General features: G+C 40.8%; 1 protein-coding gene across 2 annotated transcripts; it reads left to right on the top strand.

Annotated features, from left to right (window-relative positions):
* Positions 1-1,454: 1,454 nt before the first annotated feature.
* slc38a3b (solute carrier family 38 member 3b) lies at positions 1,455-27,752 on the top strand. 2 transcript variants are annotated; one of them, XM_076759818.1, is made up of 17 exons: positions 1,455-2,062; positions 11,270-11,455; positions 11,828-11,848; positions 12,038-12,119; positions 12,205-12,320; positions 14,610-14,683; positions 15,213-15,305; positions 16,214-16,295; positions 19,297-19,379; positions 20,339-20,397; positions 20,762-20,935; positions 21,109-21,188; positions 21,270-21,370; positions 22,070-22,194; positions 22,283-22,427; positions 24,512-24,615; positions 24,760-27,752. In XM_076759818.1, exons 2-17 carry the CDS (start codon positions 11,352-11,354, stop codon positions 24,862-24,864), a joined length of 1,548 nt encoding a protein of 515 aa, XP_076615933.1. In that variant the 5' UTR covers positions 1,455-2,062; positions 11,270-11,351; the 3' UTR covers positions 24,865-27,752. The 2 variants fall into 2 exon arrangements, with proteins under 2 accessions (XP_076615933.1, XP_076615940.1); XM_076759825.1 differs by lacking the exon at positions 11,828-11,848 and having other exon boundaries at positions 1,871-2,062; positions 11,270-11,459; positions 12,019-12,119.
* The last annotated feature ends 35 nt before the right edge of the window (positions 27,753-27,787 follow it).

Genomic DNA, 27,787 nt, shown 5'->3' on the forward strand with positions numbered 1-27,787 from the left:
GTGTTTCTTTTTTGGAAAATCGAACTCTGTGTCTCAAAAGCAAGACGAAATGGGGCAGGACAGAGTTCCGTGCTGCCCCCCGGCTCAGCGTTGCTTTATTGTGTCCTTTAGCTCTTTGTTTTGGTTCACTCTCTCCGCTCTCTTAGCGTCTTTTTTGGCCACAACAAGCAGCTGTTTTCAGCGATTTTGTCAGACAGAGACAAAGTTAGCCTAGCTGAAGGACATAATGAAACATTTAGCAACTAATGAGTCAGTCAGGACTTGGTTGGTGGAGACTAAAACGGAGCTCAAAGAAGGGAGAATCTTGGACATAGATTAATTAGGTAGACAAAAACAGAACTTCAAATGAAAGCTAATGTTGGTCCATGTTTGCTGGATCTGCTGTTGCAGCTTTAAACTGAATCCCAGCCTTGCCCAAGCAAAGAGTGGATACACAGCTGATAACCAGGCCTTTACTGTATCTGCTTATGCTACACAATTTTGCTAGAGGCATTTTCATCCGAGTACCAGGATCTGCTCAGCTGTCCAGCCGCCGTCCAGGTTAACCTACAAACGTGAGCAACCATCTGGTATGTGTGTGTTAGTTAATATTACGATTTTGCCTCCAATGTCAAGTCATTCATTTTGTCTCTGTCTGTTCATTAGAGGCAGAGTTCCCCTTAAAGGTCAGGAGAATCGTGTCATTGTCTATAAATATCAAGGTTGGCTTTTGTTGTGAGTTCCCTCTCCTGCGTGCACTAAGGCCCTCCTGAGCTCCACTGCTTGGATCACCGTGTTGATGGAGGTGTAAATGAAAAAGTAAAGTAAGATAAACTGTTGAATGTTAGTGTCCTGAAACTTAACTAAGCCAGCATGGCCTCTAGAGGTCGCTAGAAGAGCCACTTATCCACTGTAATGAGTTTCTTCTGTTCAATAGCTGTTGGTCAGCTAATACAGGACACTTTAGGCACTGACACTGACAGGTGAGTGTGTGTTATGGGTTAAAATATCTGATCTAGTCTGAGCTGCAAATGTTGCTTCAAAAAATGTAAGTTTTAAGTATTTTATTGACATTTTTACTGGCGGTCAGTGTTTTGTATTTCAGTTCATAAAATTCTATTCTGTTCAGTTCTGGATACTTAGTGGTGGCGTTTAAGTTGATGGACTCAGATCAGCTCTGTGCAGTAACCACCATCAGAGTAAATTCACACATTTCTAATCAAAATACAAAAAGGTGGATTTTGATTCATCTTGCTCTGCAGCTATACAATTACACTCAATTAGAAAAGGAGTTTATTACGCGGCATTTGCCAGGATTACCTCCTCACCCCTATGGTAAGTGTCCAGCTCTTGTTCTCCGAGGAGTGAGCAGCTCTCCACATTCCAGACTCTTAACAGGTGCCAAATATCATGCTGCACCGAACTGGGAGCTGCTGGATCAGACACAACAGGGACATATACCGCACCGTCACTGGAGGGATTGGCCCATATGGCAGCCCTGTAGTGCGCGTGTGAATGGGAGCTGTTTATTTGCAGCAGTTGTATATGGCGCAGTTTCCTGTTTTTAAATGTCTATTTTAATGCTCACAGCTAATTGGGAGATAAATGTGTGACCTACAGCCCCTCTACAACGATACCTCTTGGATTAACGCACCATTTTCGTGCGTAACGCATTGCCAGACTGTAGTGCCATTTTTGCGCAATTCCTCTGTGCCAAAGACCAGAGTGACTATCACGTCCAGTGATTTTCTTTGCATCCCCCTCACCTACTGGTGAAACCTATTGCGAACAGAGCAGCTATGGGGGGGAGGTTTTGCAAAGGAGGCGGACCTAACACGACCCCCACAGTTGAGCTCCTGGAGGTTGTACAATGCCGAGCGTTTCCCTGCGCGCATTTTATAGCTGCTGGCACAGAGAGCGACAGTCCGAATGTGCGTAAATACCCACGAATGCAAATATCACCACCTCCACTGATAGAAAGACAGAGAAAACACGCGAGGAGAGAGAGAATCAACAGAGATCAGCAAATCTATTCCCGCTCCTCAGAGGAATTAACTCGAAAGCTTCGTGACGGGAACATTTGGTAAGACTGGACAAATCTCGTTTTTTTAACAGAGGAAAAAGTGCTCGCAGAGATGACGTGATGTTCACTGATTCTACTGAAAGGCTGAGGCTTGTGAAGTAGAAACCTCGGCTGTAGTATGTTGTTTTCACAGTCACAGCGGAATACAGTAGCTCAGAGGAAAAGAATGAAAACATATATGAATAATCGTAGCCTATACGATCACATGGCGCAGTGGAATAGTGGAACATATGGCTTTTGTTTCCTCTTCTGGGGGAAGTGATCAATAAAGAAAGAATAGCATGTTTGGTCCTCCTGCAGTGAGCGCCAAGTCCAGATGTCATGACCATGTGCCCCAAGCAGTCAGTGACAGATTTCTGTCCGTCTATTGTCCGTCCGGCTCTCATTTTGAATCTTTCTCCAATTCATGCTGGAAGTTTGCAAATCAACAGCTGGATGAACGGCACACACAAGCAGATGTGACCTTCACCTGGTGAAAGTAAATGTCTCCTAGTTTCAGGTGCTGCGTGGCGGATTTTAACGAATAGTTCGTTAAACGGTGCGCTCCGTCAGATTTAAATGATCGATAGTTGATTTTATGATGACAATTTCTTGGAAAATAGATAAATAAAAAGCTCTTATATTTGGAGCTTTTTCCTGCACTTTCCTCTCAGCAGTACAGCCTAATGTGTTGGTGGTGTCCAAGCCACATGGCATCGAGTCAACGTGAAGACAATTTCCTTTTCCTCCTGCCACTTACACCATATCCGACTAGTTCAGTTGGTGTAAATAATACTCTACCACACAGCGTTATCATAACCAGTCAAGACGACCAATAGAAACACCAGTCGCTTTAACAACCAGCAGCAGCCATTTAGCTCACTTTGCCTTTGTTATTGTCGGCTAAATATACCCATGTGGAGGAAGAGCGCCCTGTGTGGGACGTTAATGCTGCACATTATCACTCTTTGCCGCCTGAGCCTGCGTGATGCTGTGTTATTATTGTGTTCCTGACGAGAACAGCTTTGGGTATCAAGAAATGTGAAGTTCCTCTTGTTGATTTTTTCTTCAGTATGTGAGAAACTATGTTTTTTTTTTTTTTTTTTTTTTTTAATCTAAATGTTCTTCCAGTTTTCTCTGCGCAGTGTTAATGTAATGTATGCGTGCCAGTGATCTGTCGGACCTGCTGTTTATTGTCTAATGTCTCATGTAGAAATGTATATACATGATATTTAAATAACATAATTGGATATTTTCATAATCCATTAATCATTTAAGTCGTTTCTCAAGCAAGAATGTCAAACTTACCACCTTTTAAGCTGTGTCTATTTGCTCATTTTCTTTGTCTTACGAGGTAGTGAACTGTAAAACTTTGGGTATTAGACTCTTAGTCAGACGACGAGCACAATTTGAGAATCTCGGATTGGACTCCAGGGAATTATTATGGCCATTTTCACAAGTTTATAGACCAAAAGATTCATATATTAATCAAGAAAGTAACTGAAAGATGAATTTATGGTGAAAATAGCTGTTAGCTGCAGCCCTATTTTATTTATTTATACAGTGAATTAGCCCTTTAAGGTCTATGGTAGGCTGTAGTGCACAATATTCTGCTGTCACTCCAGGTTTCCACAGTTCTGATAATAATAATGATAAATAAAGTTTCATTTTGTCGAACAGACTTTTAAAGAGGTTTTGGGGGGGCTCGGCATGTGTTAATATGTGTAAGGTTGAGAAAGCTCACATGTCGTTTGCAGGTTGCTGGTTTTAATCTTCGACTTGGAAAGTGGTGGGTGTGGAAATGTGAATGTTCCTGAGCAGCAGCTGCACTAAAGACACTAAACCCGCAGCTGCTTGAATGCAGGTGTTGAGTGGCCATCATGGCAATATGAGGTTACACTGGTGAAAACGTCTAAAATTCAAAGTGTTTCTACAAAGTTCAGCTTTAAATTAGAAGAAAAGAAACACAAACCATATTAAAATTGAAAGCACTGATCAGATTTAGGCATACATGGCCCATCCACACAACTGGTGTCTGTAAATTCAAGGCGGTTTGAGTGAGGGGGAACGTTTTTGACTTTGGCCCCCTATCTAAACACCAACACCCTACATGGGTTTTCATGCTGGGTTCATCTCAGTGTAGAATGAGCAGATAAGCTGGGCTGCGGTCAGTGACCCTGTCATGTTCAGTGATAAAAGTGGCTGAGAGTTTGAGGCGGAGCTGGACAGGTGTGCGGTGTGCGGAGGCCGATGTTTTATCCATGTGGGAAGCAGCCAGCTGAGGTCTTCTGTCACACTGAAGAGACATGTGAATATCTGCGTCAGTGTTAAGTGTCAGACACTCTAGAGGTTGTTATTATTATCTTTGTCATGGGGGCTCATAATCTGTGGGTTTGAGCCTGACTGTATCATGTGCTGTTGTCTATTTATATTTAAGTCATTGGAAAGTCACCGTCCTTTGTTGACGTTGTGTATTCAAGTGCGTAAATTGCTTTGACTGATGTTAAGTACAGAATATTTCAGAGTATTTTTTCACACATTAAATATTCCCTGCTGGCCCTTTGATCTGAACAATTGTCTGGAAATTGTCCTGACTTTTTATGTTTTGTTCATCATGTTATGAGAAAGTTCAAGCTATAACGGTGTTTTTCTTATGACTCTCAGTCCGTTCAAAGAACCTCTTATATGCTTTGTGGTTTTCTGTAGCTTAATGGGTAGAAAATGGCACCAACACTCCCACGAGTTTGTTCCCATAGGAGGGATCAGTGCCAAAATACATGCTCTGAAGTTAAAATATGCTGCCTAAAGCATCCACCAAGAGTCATTTGTTATTGTATTTGAAGACTCACAGGAAATAAATCCACATATACTTGTCAAGATACAAACTCTAGCATATACTGAATGTCAGCAGTTAACCTATATATACCATAAACCAGCTTACATAAGATGATTTACAGGTTTCGTTCTTCTAAAGACTTGTCTGGACTTCAGATTTGAAAGCAAAAACGGTCAAGTCTCAAGACCTGGTAAAAACAATAAGAAAAAATAAGAAATAGATTACACAAGACAGCAGCAGGCAGACAGCGTTGCTCATCTTCAACATGGAAACCTGCATTGATTGATTTTTCTCAAGCTGTTTGGGGCCAACAGAAACCATTGGAACATTTTATGTTCATACGTCGAACTTGTGAGCTAACTTTGGTCCTTTACCCCATCCACAAGATCCAGAGCGGAGTTAGCACTGTGTCCACCTGTCTCCTCTTCTTATAGCTCTGTTTTTGGTCACCACCATTTCCCAAGGGAAATATCTGGCTCTCAAGCAGCTAATGCTCCACTATGTTCACCAGCTAGTTGCTAACTTTGTCAGTCTGCTGTGTAGGTGTAAGTTTTTCAGAGCATGTTCGCTGAAAACAGCTGGTTGCTGCAGTCAAAAACAATGCTATGAGAGCAGCGAGGGTGAACCAAAAGTACAGCGATCCATTTTTTTTAATAAAAATATTAATTATAGCTGCTTTAATCTAAATACTACTGTTTCAGAATGTAAGCAAATAAAGACCTGTGATTACCAGCTAGCCTACAAACACGTTAAAGCACTTCACTTGTTGTTGTATTGCTTTTAGCTCAGTCAGAGCTTCACATTCGACATGTTTCTTTTCTTAAAACATTAATGTGTTATAGAGGCTCACTGACAACACGTACACATGTTGTGTTTAATTACAGTGTTATATAGAATCTACAATGCAATACAGCCAAATGGGGATCACTTTTAAAAACATCTGTTGTCTGAATGTGTGAATGTAGTATTTTTGATTGTCATTCAGACAGACCTGTGCTCCAGTGTAACAGCTGCCTCAAAGGTTTGCCTGGAGTGTAATTGACCTCTTGCTGCTAGCTGATGGTTTCCAAGCTTTTTCTTAGAAAAATGCCCCGCAGCTTGTCAACGTGTACTTAATGAAAGGCAACTGATTCCTTATGTAACTAACAAGGGCCTATTTTTAGTAAACAACTACTGATTGAAACACACCTTCTTTTCATGTGCCCATATGCCCTTTGCCTTTTGTATAATTTCAAATAAAAGATTATATCTGTATATGTGCCATTATTACAATGAATCACATTTAAGCTCAGCTGTTCCTTACATGCTACTTACTGAACGTCTATACTTTTGGTTATTTTATGCATGCTATTTGATATTAAAGAAAAATATTTTTGTCTTTTTTTCCTGTTCACTTCCTTGTTATGGCCATTGTTCCCATCATTGTTCCCATCATCCCATCATTTTCTCCATCATATTCATTATAGAAACTGTAGACATCAGCACATAATCAACCATTTACACAGTGGCTGTTGTAATTTTCCATTGCATTGCAGAGCTATTTCCTCTAATTTTTATGCTCAGAGGATGGACAAAATACCTGGAACACCTTGCAAAATAATTACAAGCCTGCTGATTAGTGTAAAATGAACATCACAAGGTTCAAGAAGTCAGGATTTATTACACTGTCACTGCATTGCACAAGGTTGTACAGGCGTTCCTCTGTATGTGTTCACGTCCTGTATTCCAACCATAGCACAAGATGTGCCAATCATCACAACCATCTATAGTTCTTAAGGATGCCAGAGCTTAAACTAATGACCCAGTGAATCTACCGGCTTTTAACCTGATCACCTCTGACAGCTGGCGCCTCCTCTGCAGCATTTTAAGTCATGCTCATGTTCAGCTACAAGAGCTGAATCATTATTTTCTAAAATATGTTTGGAAACTCCGTAAGTCTGTTACTGTTTCATGACAATAATTATAGGAGTCCAACAAACACCACAACTGCAGGGTGCATGTTACCTGTCTTAATGATAACATAGGAGGACTCTTATTTATTGCTGCTCCGCAAATCATCATTAAATAACAGCTGAGTTTATTATTCTCCGCTCTAATCCTTGTGTAAACACAGGTTGTGTTGGCCTCTTGTAAACCAGCGTATCAAATGATATCTTGGCTCCCTGTTTGCACTCTAGTTGCGCTGCTTCCTCTCACGATCACTGTAACGATCCAGGCGGTCTGCGTGTGAAAAGGAGATGACAGCCTGCAGATAAATCCACGTCGTTCCATGAAGAGAGTATACTTTGAAATGTTCAGTTGACTTTCTTTATCTTGGACATCACCTGTTTGTGATGTAACTTCTATCCCATCCCAGTGCATGTTAAGTTTCAGACCAAGACCTTCTGCAAAGAGATAAATGACTTTTGTTTTTCGCTGCAGCTAGATTTCATTCATGTAATATGTCAGTTTTGGGTCTTATTCTTAAAAAGACCCAAAAGTTGATACAGTTTAATTGCTAGTGTGTGTGTTCTGTCAGGCATCATGCTCCTGGGATCCCTGTGAGTAGGAGGTAATGCTAATGTCTTTGTTAGCATATATGTCATCTGTTGTCTATACTATTGGAAAATTTGCATCCAAAGATGAAGGCAACATGATCGTGCTGGTCCAAGGGTATAGAAAACTTATGTAATTTGCCATAATCTTTGACTATATTCATGAATTTGAAAGGCTCAGTCAGTTAGCATTTTTTCCTTCACTTTACTACATTTATAATATGTCGTTTACTTTGAGTTTTTTGCATATTTTTTACACAAATTATTACTTGACCATTATATGCAATAATATTGGCACATTAGGAGGGGGTGCCGTGTTTGCAAAGAAACATATAAACCCATGAGACAAACCCTTCACTAACATACAACTCTTTATTAACATGATGCACTTCATAAGTCTTCCTATTACTAATTGTCAAACATATTCTAAACATATATTGTACTAATGTACAATAATACAAATACCAAAAGGGTAGAGGGTGAAATATAGTATATCCGTTCAACTTTTTAATACAGAATTGTTTTAATTACCTTTGATATTATAATGATTTGCATATAAAGATGGCTTTATGGCAGTTTTTTAATTCATAAATAAATTTAAAAAAATCACCAACCCCTTCCTATTACATACTTTAGATCCTCTAAACAGCAGAGAAAAACTCATTAAAAGCTGTTTGGAGCATTTAAACAGGCCACAAACTGACCATAATAAAAGCAATCCCTTTCGCCCGCTTTGCACAGAGTAGAATGTGTGAATCAGGTGCTGGCTGATATCGCAGGACATGAGCATGTGTTCCTCTGTCCCCAGCAGGCACGTGGCTGAGATGAGCTGGTGCTGCCAGGCGCTGTTGGCTGAACCTCGTGCCTGCTTCTGATACACCACCACATGGGCATCTCCTCATCTACATGTGCTCGCCCACTGCCCCCCGCTTGTCCCATGCCTACCCTGTTTTATGTCCAACCGACACAAGAAGGAATAGGAATTAATTGTGGAGGTTGCTGCTGTGGGTTTTTGTTTTTAAAGGGTAAAATGTTTCATACAGTAAATAGCCAGTTTCTCACATTAACACCGAACAGACTGGAAAATCACACAGCTAATCATTATTCACCCTCCCACCTGTTCAAACATTTCAAATGTCAAGTAAGTTCAGTAACTCAGAATGGGACTTTTCACTCTCATGCCTCTTCAGGGCAGATTTGTTATGTAACAGGGCTCACTATGGGCTGCGGTCGAGTGTAAGGTGACCCTGCTGGCGCTGAGTAGGATATGCCATAGAGTGAGTTTGTCAGACAGACAGGCATCAGTATTCAGGATCAGTAAATATGTGAGCAATTTCAGCCCGTAGGAATTTATTTCATGTGTTTTCTTGATGTACAAACAGCATATTACTTACCAAAAAACTGTGGTTAGGTTCCCAAAAAGCTGATGCAGATAATCTTGAAGAGAACTTCTACCCTGTTTATCATTCCAAGAAGTCAACAGGAGAGTCACAAAGACGTGTGCAGAGAGGTAGATCAGAAGAGGCAACATCAAGTATTATTTTTATCCATAATTCAGACATTGAGTAACATACCAACTCCCAGTTTTAATCTGAAATATCAGTATTTATACCGTTGCATCAGGCTTATCTTTCCTTGATTAAAATAAGATGACCCAAACAGCTTTAAAGATCTGCACCCTGAACAATATTCCTTGAGAAAAACATGTTCAATACGTTCAAATAAGGAACTGCAGACAAGCAGCACAGTAATCGCCTCTTCAAGCACATCTGTCAAGTCTTAACAAGCTGTCGTCTTCATCTTGAGAGGCATGCTTATAGACACACATGCGGCTAAACTGTCCAGCCTGACCTTTGATTCACCAGATACAGTTTCACAGCAGAAATAGTACCAGCACTGTGTCTGTTTAAAGAACTAATTTTGCATATACATACTGGAGCTACATGATCTCAGACTTAGTTTCTGCAGAGTTTCAGTTCTGTCAGTTGTAAGTATGCCGCTGAATTGCTGCATCTTCCTGAATGGGGGGAAGGTGAAAGCTATGCCAGATCACAAATGTTTTTGAGTTAGATTTTGGTGAAACTAATGTGGTTTATTGGTTTATCGGTTTATTTTTGATTTCCTGATCTAAATACAAATGCATCACAAATGAAGTGTAACCGTCTCTGTCATCAGTGATCATATGGTGGGAAAAAGTCAACATCACGAGACTCCACGATGGGCCTCAGACTGTATTTACTGTAAATGAAGAGTCTACAGGCTCATCTGCTGTTTTCTGGTTGATTTGACTCTCCAGTGTCACAACAGGCACATTCTTAAAATCAATGTGAGAAGAGTTGAACGATTCCTTCATCCGATTCTACCAAATATCCTATTTATGTTTGTGCGATATTCTTGGTTTTAAAATGACACATACGTCACATTTTTTTCCTCTCAGTCTCTCTGGGAATGATCTCTATCAAAGCCTGCTGTTGCAAAACACAGTATTGACATTAGGGGCTTTTACGTTAGCAGCTACGTTAATGGGACATGTTAACTTTGGGCAAATAAAATGACTCAATAGATGTGGCAATGGAAGGTCTCACTCAGGTTAGATGATTTTCTTTAAGTTTAGATCAGTCATTCATTTAAAGCCTCCGTACCTGCTTAGTGTGTTGTGTTATTCCTTTCTGTAGCTGCAGTGGAATGGTATCAATGGCCCGCTTTAACTGTACAGTATGAATAGCAGGAACAGTGAGCTGAGAGGACACCAGGAACACAATTGAGCTGCTGTACAGCGGAAGCGGCTAACAACGCACCATTGTCTCTATGAGCTCACGCTGTGAAATAGAGAAGAGGATTCACTTGTGTCACTGGGGTCAGGGGAGGCAATGGCAGATTATTAATCGTTCTTAATTATTGATAATGTGAATTTAAATGTGATTCATTCTCCTAATGCAATCTTATCTTAACAGTTAGAATGGTACACCTCCTTTCCTTCTTCGTGGATACAGAAAACCCCCTTTCATGAAGGAAAATCACTGTTGAAATGTGTAATTATAGCTCATGGTAATGACTGTTTTGCAAATTGCTTTCTCAGTAATTTGAGGCTTGTTGTTGTGAGTGATTTAGCATTTTGTTTGATGACATTACATTGGTCATAAAGACCGCTGTGTCACTGTGTGGGATCTGACCAGTAGCACTGAGAATCTGCAGGCTTGTGACATTAACTACACTAAAGACAAGAGCAAACAAAAGGAACAAAGAACTCAAATAGACCTTGACCTTTGACCGTGCAGCCTGGACGCGTTTGCTTTGCTCTGGACTGAAGTTCTGGTAAAGCGTAAACATTTGCCAGCATTTTATCTCAGCCTGTGATCAGTTATGGCTACGTTGCATTCATGTTGGTGTACGCACGTATTGCAAAAGTTTCGGTGGGCAGATTGATTGAATGAATGAATGAGGTCAGGTGTTGGTTGTTGGAAGTCACTGTGTCAACAGTAGAGCTGAGTCATCGCTACCCAGTTGCTGCACAAACATTGAATATAGGGATTCATGACACCTATCGAAACCAGCAAAGCCACAACATTAACACAACAACTATTCCTGAATGCAATCATTTGCAAACACACTGTGTTTACCGACAACGGTTTTACAAAGTGTTCCTGAGCCCATGCAGTAATCTCCTTTATACAATCACGTGTTCACAACGTGGTGAACCTCGCTCCGTCCACGCTTGTGGACTGAAGCTACAGTTTATCATGCCTCTTATGTTTTCAGGGTGTTGAAACGCTCAAGGTGTGCTGTACATTTTCAATGATGTGTTCATGGAATAATCTATCTCACGTGATTCATGTCCTTTCTCCCTCTTTACCCCAGATATTCAAGACACTGAGTGACTTCAAAGGATCGTCTTCACTGAACTCACACAAGCCAAAAAGAATCTGTTACAACGTGGACGATGGAGCCCGGTCAGTCAGAGATGAATATCTTATCCAATGGGAAAAGTCACGACCTTGGAGATGATGTGGGCGTGCCAGTGAAGACGGTGCTGGAGGAGGATCAGTGAGTATTCTCCCTTTATTTTACACACAGACGAATGGCTGCCTTTTGTCGCTTACATACTGGTCAATGGCATTTTAACACAGCATGCGTCAAGCACTTTGTATACCCTTTGTGTTTCTGTATTAGTTGTACTTGTTTGAAATCCTGGATTACTTAAAGTAAATGAACTGACTGAAAAGAGCTAAAACAGACTTTTGGACAGTTTGTCTTACCTTTGTGCCTGTGATAAGAGGTTCCCATAAGTTTCTTATAAATAATTACCATGGATACGGATAACAACAGACAGTATGGCTTGATTCCTGCATAATCTTCACCTTTTTTGCATGTTCACCATGTTTTTTTGCTTGCCTCAACGGGTGGATCCTAATACAGAAATGGCACTCAAACAGTCAGGTATGTCTGTGGCGATAACGGCACATTTGCATACATACTGAATGAAAACAACATGTATGAATACAAATATCTTATTATATGTAATAATGAATTAAGCATTTGATTTTACCTACTGTCTACAGCAGATATGTGCCCATTTTTCAGGGTTAGACAGCGAGATGAATTAACAGTCTCAAATTTGCCCCTTAGATTTGATGATCCTGATGGAGGACTGGAGAATGAGGAATTTTTGCCCAGTGCAGACGGAAAGAAACCTATTCGCTTCACAGATGTAAGTGTAAGAATTACGGAGATATAATGACTGAATATTTTATTTTATTTTTGAGTGATATTCATTGTGTTTCTTTTCCCCTCAGTTTGAAGGAAAGACTTCTTTTGGCATGTCAGTCTTCAACTTGGGAAATGCCATTATGGGCAGTGGCATCCTGGGATTGGCTTATGCCATGGCCAACACTGGTATACTCCTCTTCTTGTGAGTAAATAACTATATTTTTTCAACTGGTGGCCATTTACAAAACTAGAATATAAGACAGAATCTGCCAGCTGCAACCAGTGATGGCTGAGTTTTCTCTTAACATACCATGCATATCAGTGGATCTGTACCTATAGCTATACTGCTCCACTGAAGGGTGGAGTCTGTTAAATGGTTGAATGCACTTGAAAGACACAGCAAACCATTTGTCAAAAGTCCTGAGGAGTCCAGAGACTCTCTAATGTACTTTCTGAGGGATTACAGCTCAGGAATGGGCTGCTTTGTTGGTGCAATGAAGGGCCGGGGTGGTGATTTAGTACCTGTCATGACCTCTTGTAACATATCGTGTCCCATGATATGCCCACCTCTGTTCATACCCTTTTTCTCAGGCTCCCGTCCCCACCCTCACCGACACATTCAGACCCCAGAAAGGCCACAGTCTGGAATAACCAAACCTCCAGACCCTGTGTCGGGCATCTGAACTAAAAATGTTACTTAAGTAAAAGCATGAAAGCATCATCACAAAATGTAACTTAGAATTTTAAAAGTAAAAGTACTCAATGCAGAAAAATGTCCCCTGTGTTAAATTATTCTGTATTATTTCATTAAAATATTATTACTCGTGCATTAATGTAAAAACAAGATTTTACTGTTGTAGCTGGTTGAGGTGGAGTTATTTTTTAACTTGTTTATGACTGCAAGTATTCATTGATTTCATCCTGTTTGTAGAAATTTAAATAATTAAAATAATTTAAAGGAAAGCTAATCTTCACACTTGAGAAACTGGAAGCTGCAGAGAGACAGTATCAGGACTGGCCTAGAGACTGGCCTCTGCATGAGCCTCAACTGGAAACAGGAAGTCAGTTCAGTAATGTGGAGCTCCACTAATGAAGCAGGCTGCAGACTGTTTCCTATGGAATTCCTGTTAGTTATTGGCTAGTGACTGCTTTAATGTAATTGGATGGCTTACTTGACAGGAACAGACTAAGGGCATTTTAAAATCTTAATTCCTGGAAAGCAAGCAAGCTTTCCAGGAACGTGATCCTAACTATTCCCATATTACTTCAAGTGAAACACTCTCATGGGCTTCATATCTCTATATTTTCATTTCATTAAAAGGGAAATGAGTGAATAAGACCACGTGTTTACGGCAGCACTGATGCAGGTTTAATAGTATACTGCACTGTTATTGTGACGTGTTTTAACTACAACATGCTCATACGGTTTTGGTCATATAAAGTTTTGCTCTAGTGTTTGGTCCTTGCTGCCTCGGTGGCACCTCTTTGTACCACCAACTATTTCCCTCACTGTGGCTGTGGTGGAGACTGTAGCCTTAGTGTGAAGAGAACCCTTGATCCACCAGCACAGATGTAAATAGACGTTCTCATTCCTAGTCTGTGTATTTCCAGTGAGACACAGTGAAGAAATAGAGCTGGCATGAAAAGCCCAGCACCTTGCTAAATTTTTCACCAGGCCGTCAGGATCCAGAGGAGGATATTTCTTCATTTAGACAAGATATCATGGTGCATGTGATGTTTCCAAACGATACAAAGCAGACCTGTAAAATAAATGCTTGCTAGTGATGTGAGAAAGGTTGCACAGCTCTAGACGTTCCTACAGACGTGGGCCAGATGAAAAGACTTCTGTTGTGGCTATAGTGAACAGAAATGCGGGGAAAAGGTCTGAGAAAGGCGATGGATTTGGGATCAACCTCTGACTCATGAGAAACGCTGACCTGAGAGCCTTGTGTTCAGGGCTCCGCACCTCTGTAGGAGGACCACTACAGCTCAGACACAGGGGTTGTGGGAAATATCTTTTTCCTCCATGTGCAGTACATTTATATTCCAATAAAAAAAAAGACTTGTTATTCGATCAGTGCCTCGCCTTGTGTCATGCTGAATGTTTCTTTCAACTATTGGTGTAATGTCACAATAATACAATTAGCATTTTGAAGCAAAGCGTCAGCTTTAAAATGTCATGTGATGGCAGGACAGTGACGTTGTGGAAAGTTAGCTGCGGAAGCCGCCACTGCAGTTCCCAGGCTCGATGAAAAGTTTCTTTTTCTCTCATTAGAATATAATGTCAGATCAAACAAGGACTTGGGTAGAATGGTATATTTATGATGCAAGAACATGCACAATACATCACGCCTTAATGCAAACGGTTGATCTTAATTTATACGGAAATGAACAGAAGGGGAATCCCAGAGGGATGTAGAATTTGGTGCAATATACGGTTGACATGCAGAGAGGTATAACATGTGACTTTCCCCTCTGCATTGTGTTGCAGGTTTCTTTTGACAGCAGTCGCAGCCTTGTCATCTTATTCCATTCATCTGCTGCTCAAATCCTCTGGCATTGTGGGTAAGCCTTCTGTCACGTCTTTGCCTTTTGCAAAGAAATCCTGTCGCTTTATATCATAACGCACAGTTATGGTTTCTGCTGTTCTGCTGCTCGTGGACACCACATTAAGCCAAAGTGACGGAGACATCTGATAATGTTAAACTGGTTAAGGACCATTTTGTGGAAATAGGAAGGATTCGTGACTTCTAGTAAAAAAAAGGGCATGGATTAAACACTATGAGGAAATTATAGTCTGAGTGGTGGTAAATTTGCCAATTATAATTAAATTGTTGTTTAGGTGCCAGAATGATAAGCATAGTAGGATTTGTCTTTTTTTAATGAATCAGTTTATTCTATAATCTGGTGTGTTTGGCAAAGCTCATAATGTTTACACAAACAATAAAGGGTGAAATCATTCTTCACCCTCCCGCCAATCTCAGACGTACAATCTTTTTTATTATTTTATTTTTTGAAAGGATTTTATTGTGTTGCTCAGAGGGACATCTCAGCAAGCACTGAGTGAATGTTATTGTTTGTAATCCGTTTACAGGAATCCGAGCTTATGAACAGCTGGGGTACAGGGCTTTTGGCACCCCTGGAAAAATGGCCGCTGGTATCGCCATCACCCTGCAGAATATTGGAGGTGAGGAGCCGGAGCGACTTAGTGTTTCCAAATATGTCAACTCCCTGTCGCAGAAAACATGAATTAGGCACAATTACACGATTTAGAGTTTATATCCAACCACACACACACACAACTACATTCACCTGAACCACTGATATTACTCTGGCTTTTGTTTTTGGCTGTGTGTCCCTTTAAGTTTGGAATATGGGGATATACTGTGAGCAAAAAGTAGGAGACCTGTTGGCAAACAGCTGCGTTCCCAGCGGGGTTGGGTGTATGCTCAAAGACTGATTACAGGGGTTTTCATAAAGCTTTCTCAGACCCAAGTTGGTACAAGAGCTGGATATCTTTGTATTTTATTTACACAGTTAAATGTTTTTTGTTTTTTTTTTGCTCAGTTGTATCTTCTGTAAGCTTTAGGTCTGCAACTAACTATTATTTCCATTATCAATCAATGTGCTTGATTATTACTGATAGTTATTTGCTGTATAAATTTTCAGAAATAGTATAAAATGGCTTTGACACTTCCTTAAAGCCTCAGAGGACGTGTTTATCAGTTTACTAAAGCATAACGAAACAGAGGAAAGCAGCAAGATTCTTAATGAGAGAAGCTGGAACGAGACAATGTATTTTTCTTGAAAAGTGACTGAAATGATGAGTCATTTAGCATGAATTGACTAATCGTTTCAGCTCTAGTTTTCTTTCCCCAACATGAAGGCGTAAATGCTGTTTCAACGCAGATCAGTTGGGGAAATACCATCCCTCTTGAATTTAAATATACTGAGTTTAAAACATGTGAAATGTGCTTTTCAAGCTGAGAACATGACTTTCTCCACATCGCTAAAACTCCCGTTCATTGACGTCAGTGTCCTCAGCTGCTGCGTCACTTAGACAAACACACTTTTTCTCTGTCTGGTGTGTTACAGCTATGTCCAGTTACCTGTACATTGTGAAATCTGAGTTACCGCTGGTCATCCAAGCCTTCCTGAGAGAAGATCCCAACTCTGAGTGAGTATTATCATTTAAGTGCTTTTCAGCATCCCTGTGCTGCTGGTGAAAGGCACATGACTCCTGTCTGCTGTCGGCCCCGAGCTCAGACACTGTCTGCAGCGGCCTAGGGGTCTGGAAGACTATGTGGGCAGCGAATATTTCAGTTTGCACCATTCATTGATTCAGTCAGTGTGGGGGTGTGATGAGAATGGTGGCTTGTAATTGGCCGAGCAACAAGGGGCCCTCAGTTGGGTGTTATCTGTCAGTTATGCATACATACAACGTAAACCCTCAGCGCCGGCCGCAAGCAGTGTTCACGTAAGAGTCATGCCACAGACACTCTGCATAAGGCCATGGAGGACTGAAGTGGATTCCAGCTGCCGGCACGAATCTAAAAACAAACCTTGTGCTCAAAATGGATCGCAGCCACTGCAGCCATCCTTTTTTAAAAACATCTCAGGCCTGAAACATAAAAAAAAACAAAAAACCTGTCTTTTGAAACGTCAGCAACCCGTCTCAGCCTTTTGTTTTACACACTGGAGCTCAACGTCCAGATAATCCTTTTAGGGACATTTAGTATGATACACAATACAGAGCACAGTTAGTGATAAACAGCTTCGACACTAGATATCCATCCAAGCACGTGGTCTGACCTCACTCTCTATTGTTTAACTGCTGTCATGTTCAGCATGTTTTCCATTTCTCTTAGAAACTCTTACATGCTAAGCTTTCTGAAGGGCGCGCTGCCCTTTATCACTGATTAATGTTAGAGTGGGATCCACCAATACATATATCTGTGTTTGTGTGTATTTCTATCAGGGTCAGAGGCTTAGCTACAATCTAAATTGACAAATGAAGAGTTATGACTCTAGCTCTGTCTATGTCACACACACACACACACACACACACACACACACACACACACACACACACACACACACACAAGTGACAGCAGCAGGTGGTGCAACATGGTTGCCAAATTCTGAGGCTGAGCATAAGGACAGGTCAGCTCAGGGCTGGCTCTCAGAGGCCCACACACATACACACACACACACACACACACACAGACACACACACACTGTTCATTTCCACTCAAAGCGCCTCTCGCTGTTCAGATGCATGGCGTCAGGAGAACAGGGAGGAATGAGTGGCAGGTGGGTGGGTGGGTTCTGGGGGCTTGCAGTGGAGTATTAGTATGACCACATAAAGAGAAGGTCAGACATTTGGACTTGAGACTTGACTTGGACTTGACTGCTCTAAGACTTGACGTCATGACGAGTTGCATCTGACTGATGCTAGTTTTTTGATGCAGATACCAATATACCGATACTGAGGCTTATTTTTGAAAACATGAAGACATATAACACAATGGGATCCTCTGAATCTAACATTGTACAGTTGAAAATAAAAATAAAATATGGTAAGAATAAACTTGTCAGTGCTCTAGTCCGTGCCAGGCGGGCCGGTCAAACATATGACCTGGTTTTATCCTGGGTGACTCGAAACTTGACTTGGTTGGGTCTCATCTGGCTTCAGATTGGACTTGTGCTCATGCCGAATAGCTCTGGATTCACAGCAGCCACATTTCATCTTGCATGCGAAAGCTGATCTTCTGCAGTGACCTACTGACCAAATGTCCAGAGAGGATGTGACCTGTGATTCGTGTGGCTTCCCCTGCTTTCAAGGGACACACACACACACACACACACACACACACACACACACACATACATACACACACGCACAGAGCTCGTCTCATAGATGTATGCTACAACCAGTGGGCAGACAGCTGATCCCACTGGTTGTGTCTCGTTCAGAGGGTTAAGAATAACAGGCTTAGCAGCTTAAAGAGGAGCTGTAGGACACAAAGACGGTTCTATACACAGGATTTAGGAGACAGTGGTCCTTAATGGTCCGACAGTCATTTCTATAAGCTTCCTGTTGCTGTTGCTCCCAATCAGGTCTACAGCTACTGATGCTTGAGATTTACTTTCTCTGCCCCTGGATTATATTTCTTTTCCTGAGCCTGACACGCAAGGACAGTTTGTCTTTTCTACTCCATTAAGCAAAGTGTTTTTTGCCCACCTCAAGGACAGAAAGAAGTCTCTGTTCACATGACATAAATAAGCTGTTTAACCAAATACCAGCTGTTTACTATAAACACTCGTGCAGGGACCGATTGAAAGCTGGCGAAATATGTCATTTTATGCTCATATTACAAGACGAGGTAGAACAACACGGAGCCGGTCAGACACTCAGCAATGAACCTGCATCGCAGCGCCAACATCTCCACATGTGTTTAGAGCACACATGCGGTGCGGGGTTTTTCAGGTTATACGAGGAAGTTATGTTCTATGAGGGTATTCACAGGCGGTTTGCTTAATGGAGGACTTGTGTGGTGCCCACGTATAGCAGATGATGACACAGCAGCATGGTCTCCCCCACTTGACGGAAGGGGAAGCAGAGCAAAGACTGGACATGACGTTTCATTCTCATATGGATTTTTTTAGCTTTGATTCAGAACTGTAAAGGTAATGCCTTTAACTTTAGTGCAGGGTGAGTAATATACGCAGACACGGTGAAGCTGTGATGGAAGGAGCTGACATTGGTAATATTTACTGATTCCGTCAGCGCTGTGCTGTTTAGGCTCCACTATGCATTCCTTTTCTGCAACTATGGACTGACACATAAATCATCTAGGGTTACATAACCGTCTATTCCCGTACGTCCGTGTAGAGCAACATAAGCACACACGTTTTTTCCACCATCTTGAGGCCAGTGATGTTCGCAGCAGGTCGCTGTTGGCACATGAACGCACCACATGAACCTCAAACGAGCGCTCCCAGACTGTGTGACTGAAGAAAAAGTAGAACCAACAGTTTCACTAAACGTATTGACCGATTTCTTACCATCTAACACTTTCCACTCTATTTCTGTCCCTGTCTCTGTGTATTGTGTCTCTGTGCCAATGTTTGAAATACTGAGCTCACTAAAGTAAACTAGATTTTTCTCCAAACAGTCTGTGGTACTTGAATGGAAACTACCTGGTCATCATGGTCTCTGCCTGCATCATCCTGCCGCTGGCTTTAATGAAGCAGCTCGGTGAGTACAGCTAGCTCAGTTCGACGTGTTTTGTAAACTATTGGTCTGTTGTTACTGAAGTGAAGGAGGCACATCATCTGCGTATATCTGACTTGAATGTCATGTGATCATCAGGGGACACATAAACTTTTCCAGGAAACTTCACCTGCATTACGACCACTGGGACCAAGTTTCTATGGAAGCCCTTTTCTGCCAAGAAAAAATAGAATTTTAATCATGCAGATTTGTTTTTCTGGTAGAAAAGGGCTTCCATAAGTTCCAGTTTTTTTGCCCTTTGGCCATAGTTCCTGTCTCAGACTGTTCATTTATTATGTCCTTGCACTTCTCTGCCTGTCTGGAACATCATCTGCTTTTACTCAAGCTTTGTTGTCAACCCTGTCACAACTTTTAAGATCCTTCAGCATCATTAATTTGAAGTAGTTTTGTTCTCTTCTGCTGTGTTTCAAAGCCGTTTACATTTAACTCACACACTGTACCTTTGCCAAATTCTTTTCTATCAAATCATTTTCTATCTTTAGGACTTGTTAATGAAGATTATGTTTTCTTTTGACTTTGAGCCAACTTAGATAATGACATTTTGATGGAGTTAGGGCTGACCTTGAAGTCAGGCAATTACTGTATGTCTTTACTCCACCACTGGCAGTGGGAACAGCAGGTGTCCAATTAGGCATCATTTTCTCCGAGATGATCAGAACCTCTGTTCCAGCCTGAGCTCTTCCCGAATACACAAAGTAGACACACTGTTTCTGGTCTCATAGTTCTGTGAAGTCGTTCTGATGGGGCATTTTTAGGGTGTTTTTTCCACAGAGGCCTCATTTATAGAGCAGTAAGAAACCTTCTGATGGTAAACTTTGTGGACATCTTGTGTAACTAATACAGCTTACAGTAGTCCCACACAAAACACATAGGCCAAATGGATCAGGAGCTGTAACATTTACTCTCTTTCGCTTTATTTGCAGGTTACCTCGGCTACACCAGTGGGTTTTCTCTCAGCTGCATGGTGTTTTTTCTCAGTGCTGTAAGTTGGTCCAGCTCACACAGTGGCACATCATCACAGTGACTCTTCACAAGGAGGCTCATTTGTTCTGGCATGTCATCTTGGCACATATGTTACTCACTTTCCCACCTTCATCTCTTTCCCACCCTCATCTCTATTTTCAGTGGTATGTAGCTATGTTTGATAAGGCGAATATAAGAGCTGCTTAGACACATCAAAGGTTGAGAGTAAAACCCAAGTACTTAGAGGCCGAGTCACACTAATCTGATGTGAAATGGCTTTTCTGAGCTCGGCAGGGAATATCGAGAGCCCTTGTTTACTGACTCTGACGCATCCCCTCATCCTTGTGTCTTTTCTCTGATTGTACTCTGGCTTTTTTTTGCAGGTCATCTACAAGAAGTTCCAGATTACCTGCCCATTCGAGGAGTTCTCAGCCAACAGCACTGCTGCTCACCTCAGCCTGAACTTTTCAAGCCACGGCCACGAGTACAGCAACGGTCTGGTTCATGAGGACGATGACTCCCACTGCTCCCCACGCATGTTCACCATCAACTCACAGGTAGGCAGCCAAACTGAAGATAGAGTTCGCCTATCCTCATCATTTTTGAACATTAAGGTCACAGAACTTGAAGTTTGCGAGTGTGCTCTCCCGCCTGAGTTCTCGCACTTATTTTTTGCAGCTCGGCTGCACTGCTAATCATAGAAAGTCACGCGTTTATGTGTCCTTCACAGACTGCGTACACCATTCCCATCTTGGCTTTTGCCTTCGTTTGCCACCCCGAGGTCCTCCCCATCTACACTGAGCTCCGCAAGTGAGTCACCCTTCTGTGACCTGCAACATTTGATAACGTGTTCGTGCAGAATGTGGCATTCACACAACTCTCTGATTTTAGTCCAACGAAGAAGAAGATGCAGCAGGTGTCCAACATCTCCATCTTTGTCATGTACACCATGTACTTTCTGGCTGCTCTCTTTGGCTACCTGACCTTTAAAGGTGAGAGCAGTTGTCCCTGGCACCGTTTTGTGTTTACAGTCTCAGTGGAAACATTAATGTTAATGCACAAATCAAGTAGTCAGTGCAGCGATTGATATTTCTTACTGTAGAAGGAGTAACGTAAAAAGGGTAATCATATAGCAGCACATTCAACTACTATTGGTGAACACAGGTTATATGGCTATATTTGTGTTTTACTCCTAAACTTTTTTTACTTCCTTAGACAGTTTGCTACTGTTTGCCATAATAGAGGAAGGATCATAATTTGGGCCAAATTGAAGAATCTATAGGGTCTGACATTGTGATGAGGAGATGCTGCTTTCTATTGCAGTTCTAATTTGTGATTTAATCGAATGTGACAACTACAGTTTTACATAAAAATCTCACCCTGGTGCAGTTTTTGAAAAATACTATTTCTCACTATTTTCAGAGGAATTGGATTTAAAAAAAATGTTTTAGTCTATGATTTAAATTCACTGTATGTTTCTTAGTAAATAATGATATGCAGTACTCGTGGTTAATATTTGTCTGTACTGAAAAAACAGCCTGGTCCAGCAGTCCTTCTCCTCCTGCACATAGAGCACGAGCTCCCTCTTGTGGTGATATGTGGTGACATACTGTCCACAGCTAGAGTGCATTATTATTACTGGGCAATGCTCACGAGAAAACTTAAGGTATTTTTTCTTTATATATCTACAGACAATGTGGAGCCTGAACTGCTGCACACTTACAGCCGGATTGACCCTTATGACACTTTGATCCTGTGCGTGCGAGTGGCTGTCCTCACAGCTGTAACGCTGACCGTGCCTATTGTGCTCTTCCCTGTAAGTCTGCTGTTGATTTGTTCCCTCAGTAAAAATGATACCATGGTATTATTTCCTCATCTAATCCTCCGTCTGTACCTGTCCACAGGTACGTAGAGCCATCCAGCAGATGCTGTTCCCCACCAAGTCTTTCAACTGGTTGCGTCACACCGCCATTGCTCTCATTCTGCTCACCATCATCAACATGCTGGTGATATTTGCTCCCAACATTCTGGGCATCTTCGGCATCATTGGTGAGTACAACAGACATCAGGTCATTAGCTCCTCCTGTTAATGTTAACAGGGATCCTAAAAAGTCTGGAAAGTTTGGAAAATTTTGCAATCTTGCAATTTTGTTTTTGAGGAGTATGCTTGAATTCGAATATACTCCTTGAAAAAGTCTTGATTTTCAACACAATCTGGTGTTTTGTCTACACAATCGTTTATGTACACCTAGAATATTTTCAAAGTTAATATGAACAGCTGATGAAACAAAGAAATCAGCACTGATTGCTGTGGGTGTAAAGAAATTCAAAGCCTTATTTTTTGCAATTGCATTTATAGTAACAATTCAGATGTGACAATAAAGCCTTGAGAGTCTTCAAATTTTGGTTAATATTACTTTGAAAGTGCTTGAAAAGTGCTTGAATTGTACTCTTAAAAAGTTCTTCAAGACAAATCATTTTAAGGAGGACTTCCCAAGTAGCATCATCACCACAAAACACCTAAAAGTTGTGGACAAGCAGCCAACATGCTATCAATTATGATCCCTCATCACATAAAAATCATTAAAAACAACATTTAATGTTTCCTCCAGGCCTTGTTTATCCACATGCCTGGATTTCTTTGACTTTATCTTATATTCTACACATGATGTGATCGTGGTTTACTTATTCTGTCTCAGTTAACAGACTGAACCTTCCTGTTGGACAGAGTCTGATTCAGGGGTTCCATTTCTAACCCTGTTAAAAGCAAAACTAAAAAACGTGACCGGTGCATGTTTGCTCTCGGACAAACTGACGACCTCAGTCAATATTATTATCATACTCTGTCCTCAGACTGACGGTCATGTTTCACAGGTTAGAGGTGAAAGTTGAAAACATATAAGTTAAAGGACCTCCAGGGGCATCTTCAAAGCAACAGATTCTGCTCTGACAAACATGTGCATGCATTTAAGTACACATGTGGGAGTATGTACAGAGCTCCCTTGAATAACACATGAATGTACAGAAACAGGAAGACAATCAGGTGACGCAATAAATCGAGCTGTTTACAGCAACCTTTGTATATTTTTAGAGCTCACAATCCGGGAATCAGTGTCATTTTGAGTTGAAAAACAGGTGAAAATCAAATATAAACAATACAACACCCTGGGAACAGCCCTTCTGGAACTTTCTGTTATGTTTTACTCTGCTTTAAGTAGCTGTTTCAAAGGTTTCAGAGGTTTATTGCCGATGTACAAGGATTTTGCCTTCATATATTTTGTGTATAATGGATACAACAAACAGAGTAAGAAAAGTGATGCAAGTCAGGAATCTTACCTGTAAAATAGAGATTTACAGTGATAATGTGTGAAATATATCTGTTTTTAAATGAGAAGACCTGTGCATTCTTTGAAACGAAGAGGATGGGATCTGCAAAGGAAATGTGCAAATGTTCACAGTATAAAGAATATAGAGAAAATGTGCAATAAAGTTTTGTGTTAATGTAATGCCTCAAGGTAGGTGTGGAGATTTTAATTTCCCCCTTATAACCAGAAGACTTATTGAGCCTTTGTGCTCTGAAAACTGTGCTGAACTGCATCTTCTTTATTAAATATGTTGGGGGGTTTACACTTCTCTTTATTCCATGCTGACGGCTCAAAACAGAAAATGACAAATGCACAAACAAACGTACAAGTGACCCAGAGTTACTGAAAGGCAACAGTTTTTATTTCACCAAAAGATTGCAAGATTATCTCTTTGATGGTCTTAGAATTCAATCATTTTTAATGGATTACGGATTATCCTTCAGCTAATCTGTTTTTCTCTCATCACCAAACCAGGGCAAACTAATATATAGATGGACACTGTTCAGATTATGATCACCACAACTAAAGCCTCATCATCCCAATCCCAAAGATCAATCGGTTGACCTGAAATTGAACTCATTCTGTGTCACTTTGGCCACGTTTTAGCCTTAAATATGCTAACTGCCATAGACTAAGAATGTTTTTACCCTCAGAAATGTATTTTGACTGACATTAACCGCAGTCATATGGTTTGTGTAGCAGGTTAAACACATTACATGGTGTATGAGGACAGTATGTGTTTAATCAGCCTTCTCTTCCTCTGTTCAGGTGCCACGTCGGCTCCCTGCCTCATCTTCATCTTCCCTGCCGTCTTTTACATCCGCATCGTTCCCAAAGAGGATGAACCCATGACCTCTACTCCTAAGATACTGGTGAGGCTTTGAAATCTGTCTCCCTTCAGTCAGTCGTCATGCTAACATGGTGATTGTCCTGTGTGATACGGGCTTTTGCCATGCTATATTTGCACACCAGAGTTCCTGATAATTAAGCTTCTGCACTTGTACCTTCATTCTTAGGCTGCCTGTTTCGCTGCTTTGGGCATCTCCTTCATGGTGATGAGCCTGAGCTTCATATTCATCGACTGGACAACAGGGGGCGGCCATGCTGCAGGAGGTCACTAGATGATGCTGCTTCATCGTGTGTGAGCTGTGGAAAGGGGGAAAAAGAACTGGTCATGTTGAGGGGGGGCACTATCACTATCAGTGGAACACACTACAGGGCTGCCCAGCACACAGCCTGGGAGTTTGGAACGGTACAAATATAATATACTTTTTGACCGAACTTATATCTGAACAAAATCCTTTCATAACGACCCTCTATAATTACACTATTATATTGCAATAGTAATGCAACTTTTAGGAATAGTAAGGACTGAACAAGGTCTTTTTTCCCCATTACCACCTGTTAGCGCGACTGAGTCAATCCATGCTTCCTCTTTATTTACACACTTCAGCTGGTACTGTACAGAAAAAGAAGACACGATTGTCTGTTGAGCCGAGGACAGGAAGGCATCAAGGTTTAATACGCGAGGAGCGATTTGAATTACTCACAAGTTACATTTACGCAAATACAAGAGACGCACAAAAGAGGACAGTCCGATGATCTCATCCTGAACAGCAGCACACTGAACTCTTCATCACATTGTCATATGAAAAGTGCTTTAAGGCCCTTGAGTGCAGGGGACATGTCATTTCATGATCTGTCAGCTGCCACAGTTGTTACATAGTGTAGCCTGTCCTACAATTGAAGCTTTGGTTCCAGATCAGCCAACTTTCTTCAGAAACCCTTGTGCCTTTTAGCATTTGGAACAGCACACAAACATAAAAAAACAGGAGTGTATATTTATTTAGCCACTATATCTGTATTTTTAATCTCAGATGAAGTATATTTAACTACTGTATATTATGAAGTTAATGATACAAATACATTACGTATGATGTCAGTTTCATCTTGCATTATATAGATGGTGGAGGGTGTTACAACTGACAGTATTTTAAGTACTTGGTAAAATACAGTGCTTGATTTTCAGGATTTCATACCTCCCTTTAGAAAACTTTTAGCACATATAAGCCAAACTGTGACCTTGAATATAAACGATGTACAGCTCAAGCCAACCCCAACAGTTCACCTTTGAGTTTAGCGCATCCGTCACTTGAATTATTGATATCCCCTTTCAATGTCTCATACCGCTCTTAGAAATTCAGAAATCCCTTTTCCCACACTTTAATTGTTGAATTAATTGATCTAATCACATATTCTCTATGTACATGTTTTAACACTTTATTGTTGCTTCACGACAACCACATCTAGTGAAATTTTAAACCCAACGTGCCGTGTTTTGCCGTGAATTTTGGGAAATGCCCTTGCTCACTGTCTTGTTGAGCGTTAGATGAGAGGATCAATACCACTCTCACGCCCGTGTGTAATAGACAACTATAGTTACTTATCTTAGCTTAGCATAAAGACTGTAAGCTGGGGGAACCAGCTCGCTGGGCGCTGTCCAAAGGTAAAAACGCTCACTAATTAACACTTTACGTCTCATTTATTAAAGCTGTAGTCTTACAACCAGCAGAGACTGCGCTTTAGGCTAGTCAATGAGAAAATATGGTGTCTAGCCATGCAGATAGTTTTGGTTGCCCAGTATTTAAGATATATGGATGATATGTGAACACCTATAACCTGTACAAATAAAACCAAAAACTATGCTGGCCAGACACTACTGAGGGTAAGTTGGGTTTATTTTTTTTATAATATGGTTGACCCCAAAATTGCTCTTGATTTGAACGATGAGCCCACTGGTGGGTCTGGTGGAGTTTGATAAGTTAATTTTATTAATTCGAAGATGTATTATGGTCTTTTGATTCTGTTGTAACGTATTTGCCGTACTGGTTTGTAGTATTTTGATCCGCTTTCACCCTTGTTGACTATTTAGACTTGAGGTAAATGTTTTGCATGCCGTTGTGTCCCGTCTGTCCTGTAGTCGTATAGTGAACCGCACAGTAACAGATTGTCCTGCTGACACTGTACATTGTAATACTGTACACTTGGCATCTTACGGTGAAGTGTATTGAAGTTCCATTCTGTGCTCTAGTTATTATAATGTTATATTAGTATTATGAAGCCCTTCTTTAAAGGTGCTACATGAAATAATGTTTCAGACATCACTGTTGTGATGTTCTGTCAGTGTTGACGTATTCATTTTGAGCTTAATTTAGGGATGTGGATGAATACTGTCAGTAGTTCTTCAGGTGAATTTTGCATCCCACACTAGCACTAACAACCTATGTAAGTACACTTGCTACAAATTTAAGAGGTATTTTATTATATAGAAACATAGATCACAAATGAACAAGTTTAAAAACAGCACAAACTGCATAGACACTTGCTGCTCTTCCCCAAAGATGGTTTTATATTGTATCCCACCTCTCAGGCGCAGAAAAGTGCTGCATAAATCATCACTTCTGTGATTTTATTTATATTTTACTCTATTTTGTGTTTGTTCGGCAGTTTTGATTCCTGGTTTTTACGGATAAATTATGAACAACAGCAGAGGGAAAACTTTGCATTCACCTCCGTCCCTTGCTCTTCCACATGTGCTTGCAGTGGTTGTCGTGGTGTAAATGAAGGTTTGGTCTTGTCATATTTAGTGAGCAGAGTTTTTCTTCACTCGAAGGGATCATGCCAAAATAACAACTGACTACCTACTGCTTTGAAATGCCTTTAGCTTTTAAACAGCAGACGCAGTATATCAAATATGCATTTTTCATGTACCTAAATAAATCTATGTGGTATTTTATTATAGTTGTTGTTGAAGACATAAATCTATGGAAATGACAGGACTATAAATTAATATTAAGGTTTATGGATTTTGGTGAATAAGATGTGGCTTTATATAAATAATGTATATAAATGTAAACCTTTTATATTTGTGATGCATATTTACAGTAGCTTGTAAAGTGTAAATAGCAGGGACAGTTTTAGTTTGGCAATAAAATAATTGTAGATGTTTTTACATTGTCTCTGTTGTCATCATTTCCCCTGAAC

Source organism: Chaetodon auriga, chromosome 2, assembly GCF_051107435.1.
Source record: "Chaetodon auriga isolate fChaAug3 chromosome 2, fChaAug3.hap1, whole genome shotgun sequence".
Classification (NCBI taxonomy): domain Eukaryota; kingdom Metazoa; phylum Chordata; class Actinopteri; order Chaetodontiformes; family Chaetodontidae; genus Chaetodon; species Chaetodon auriga.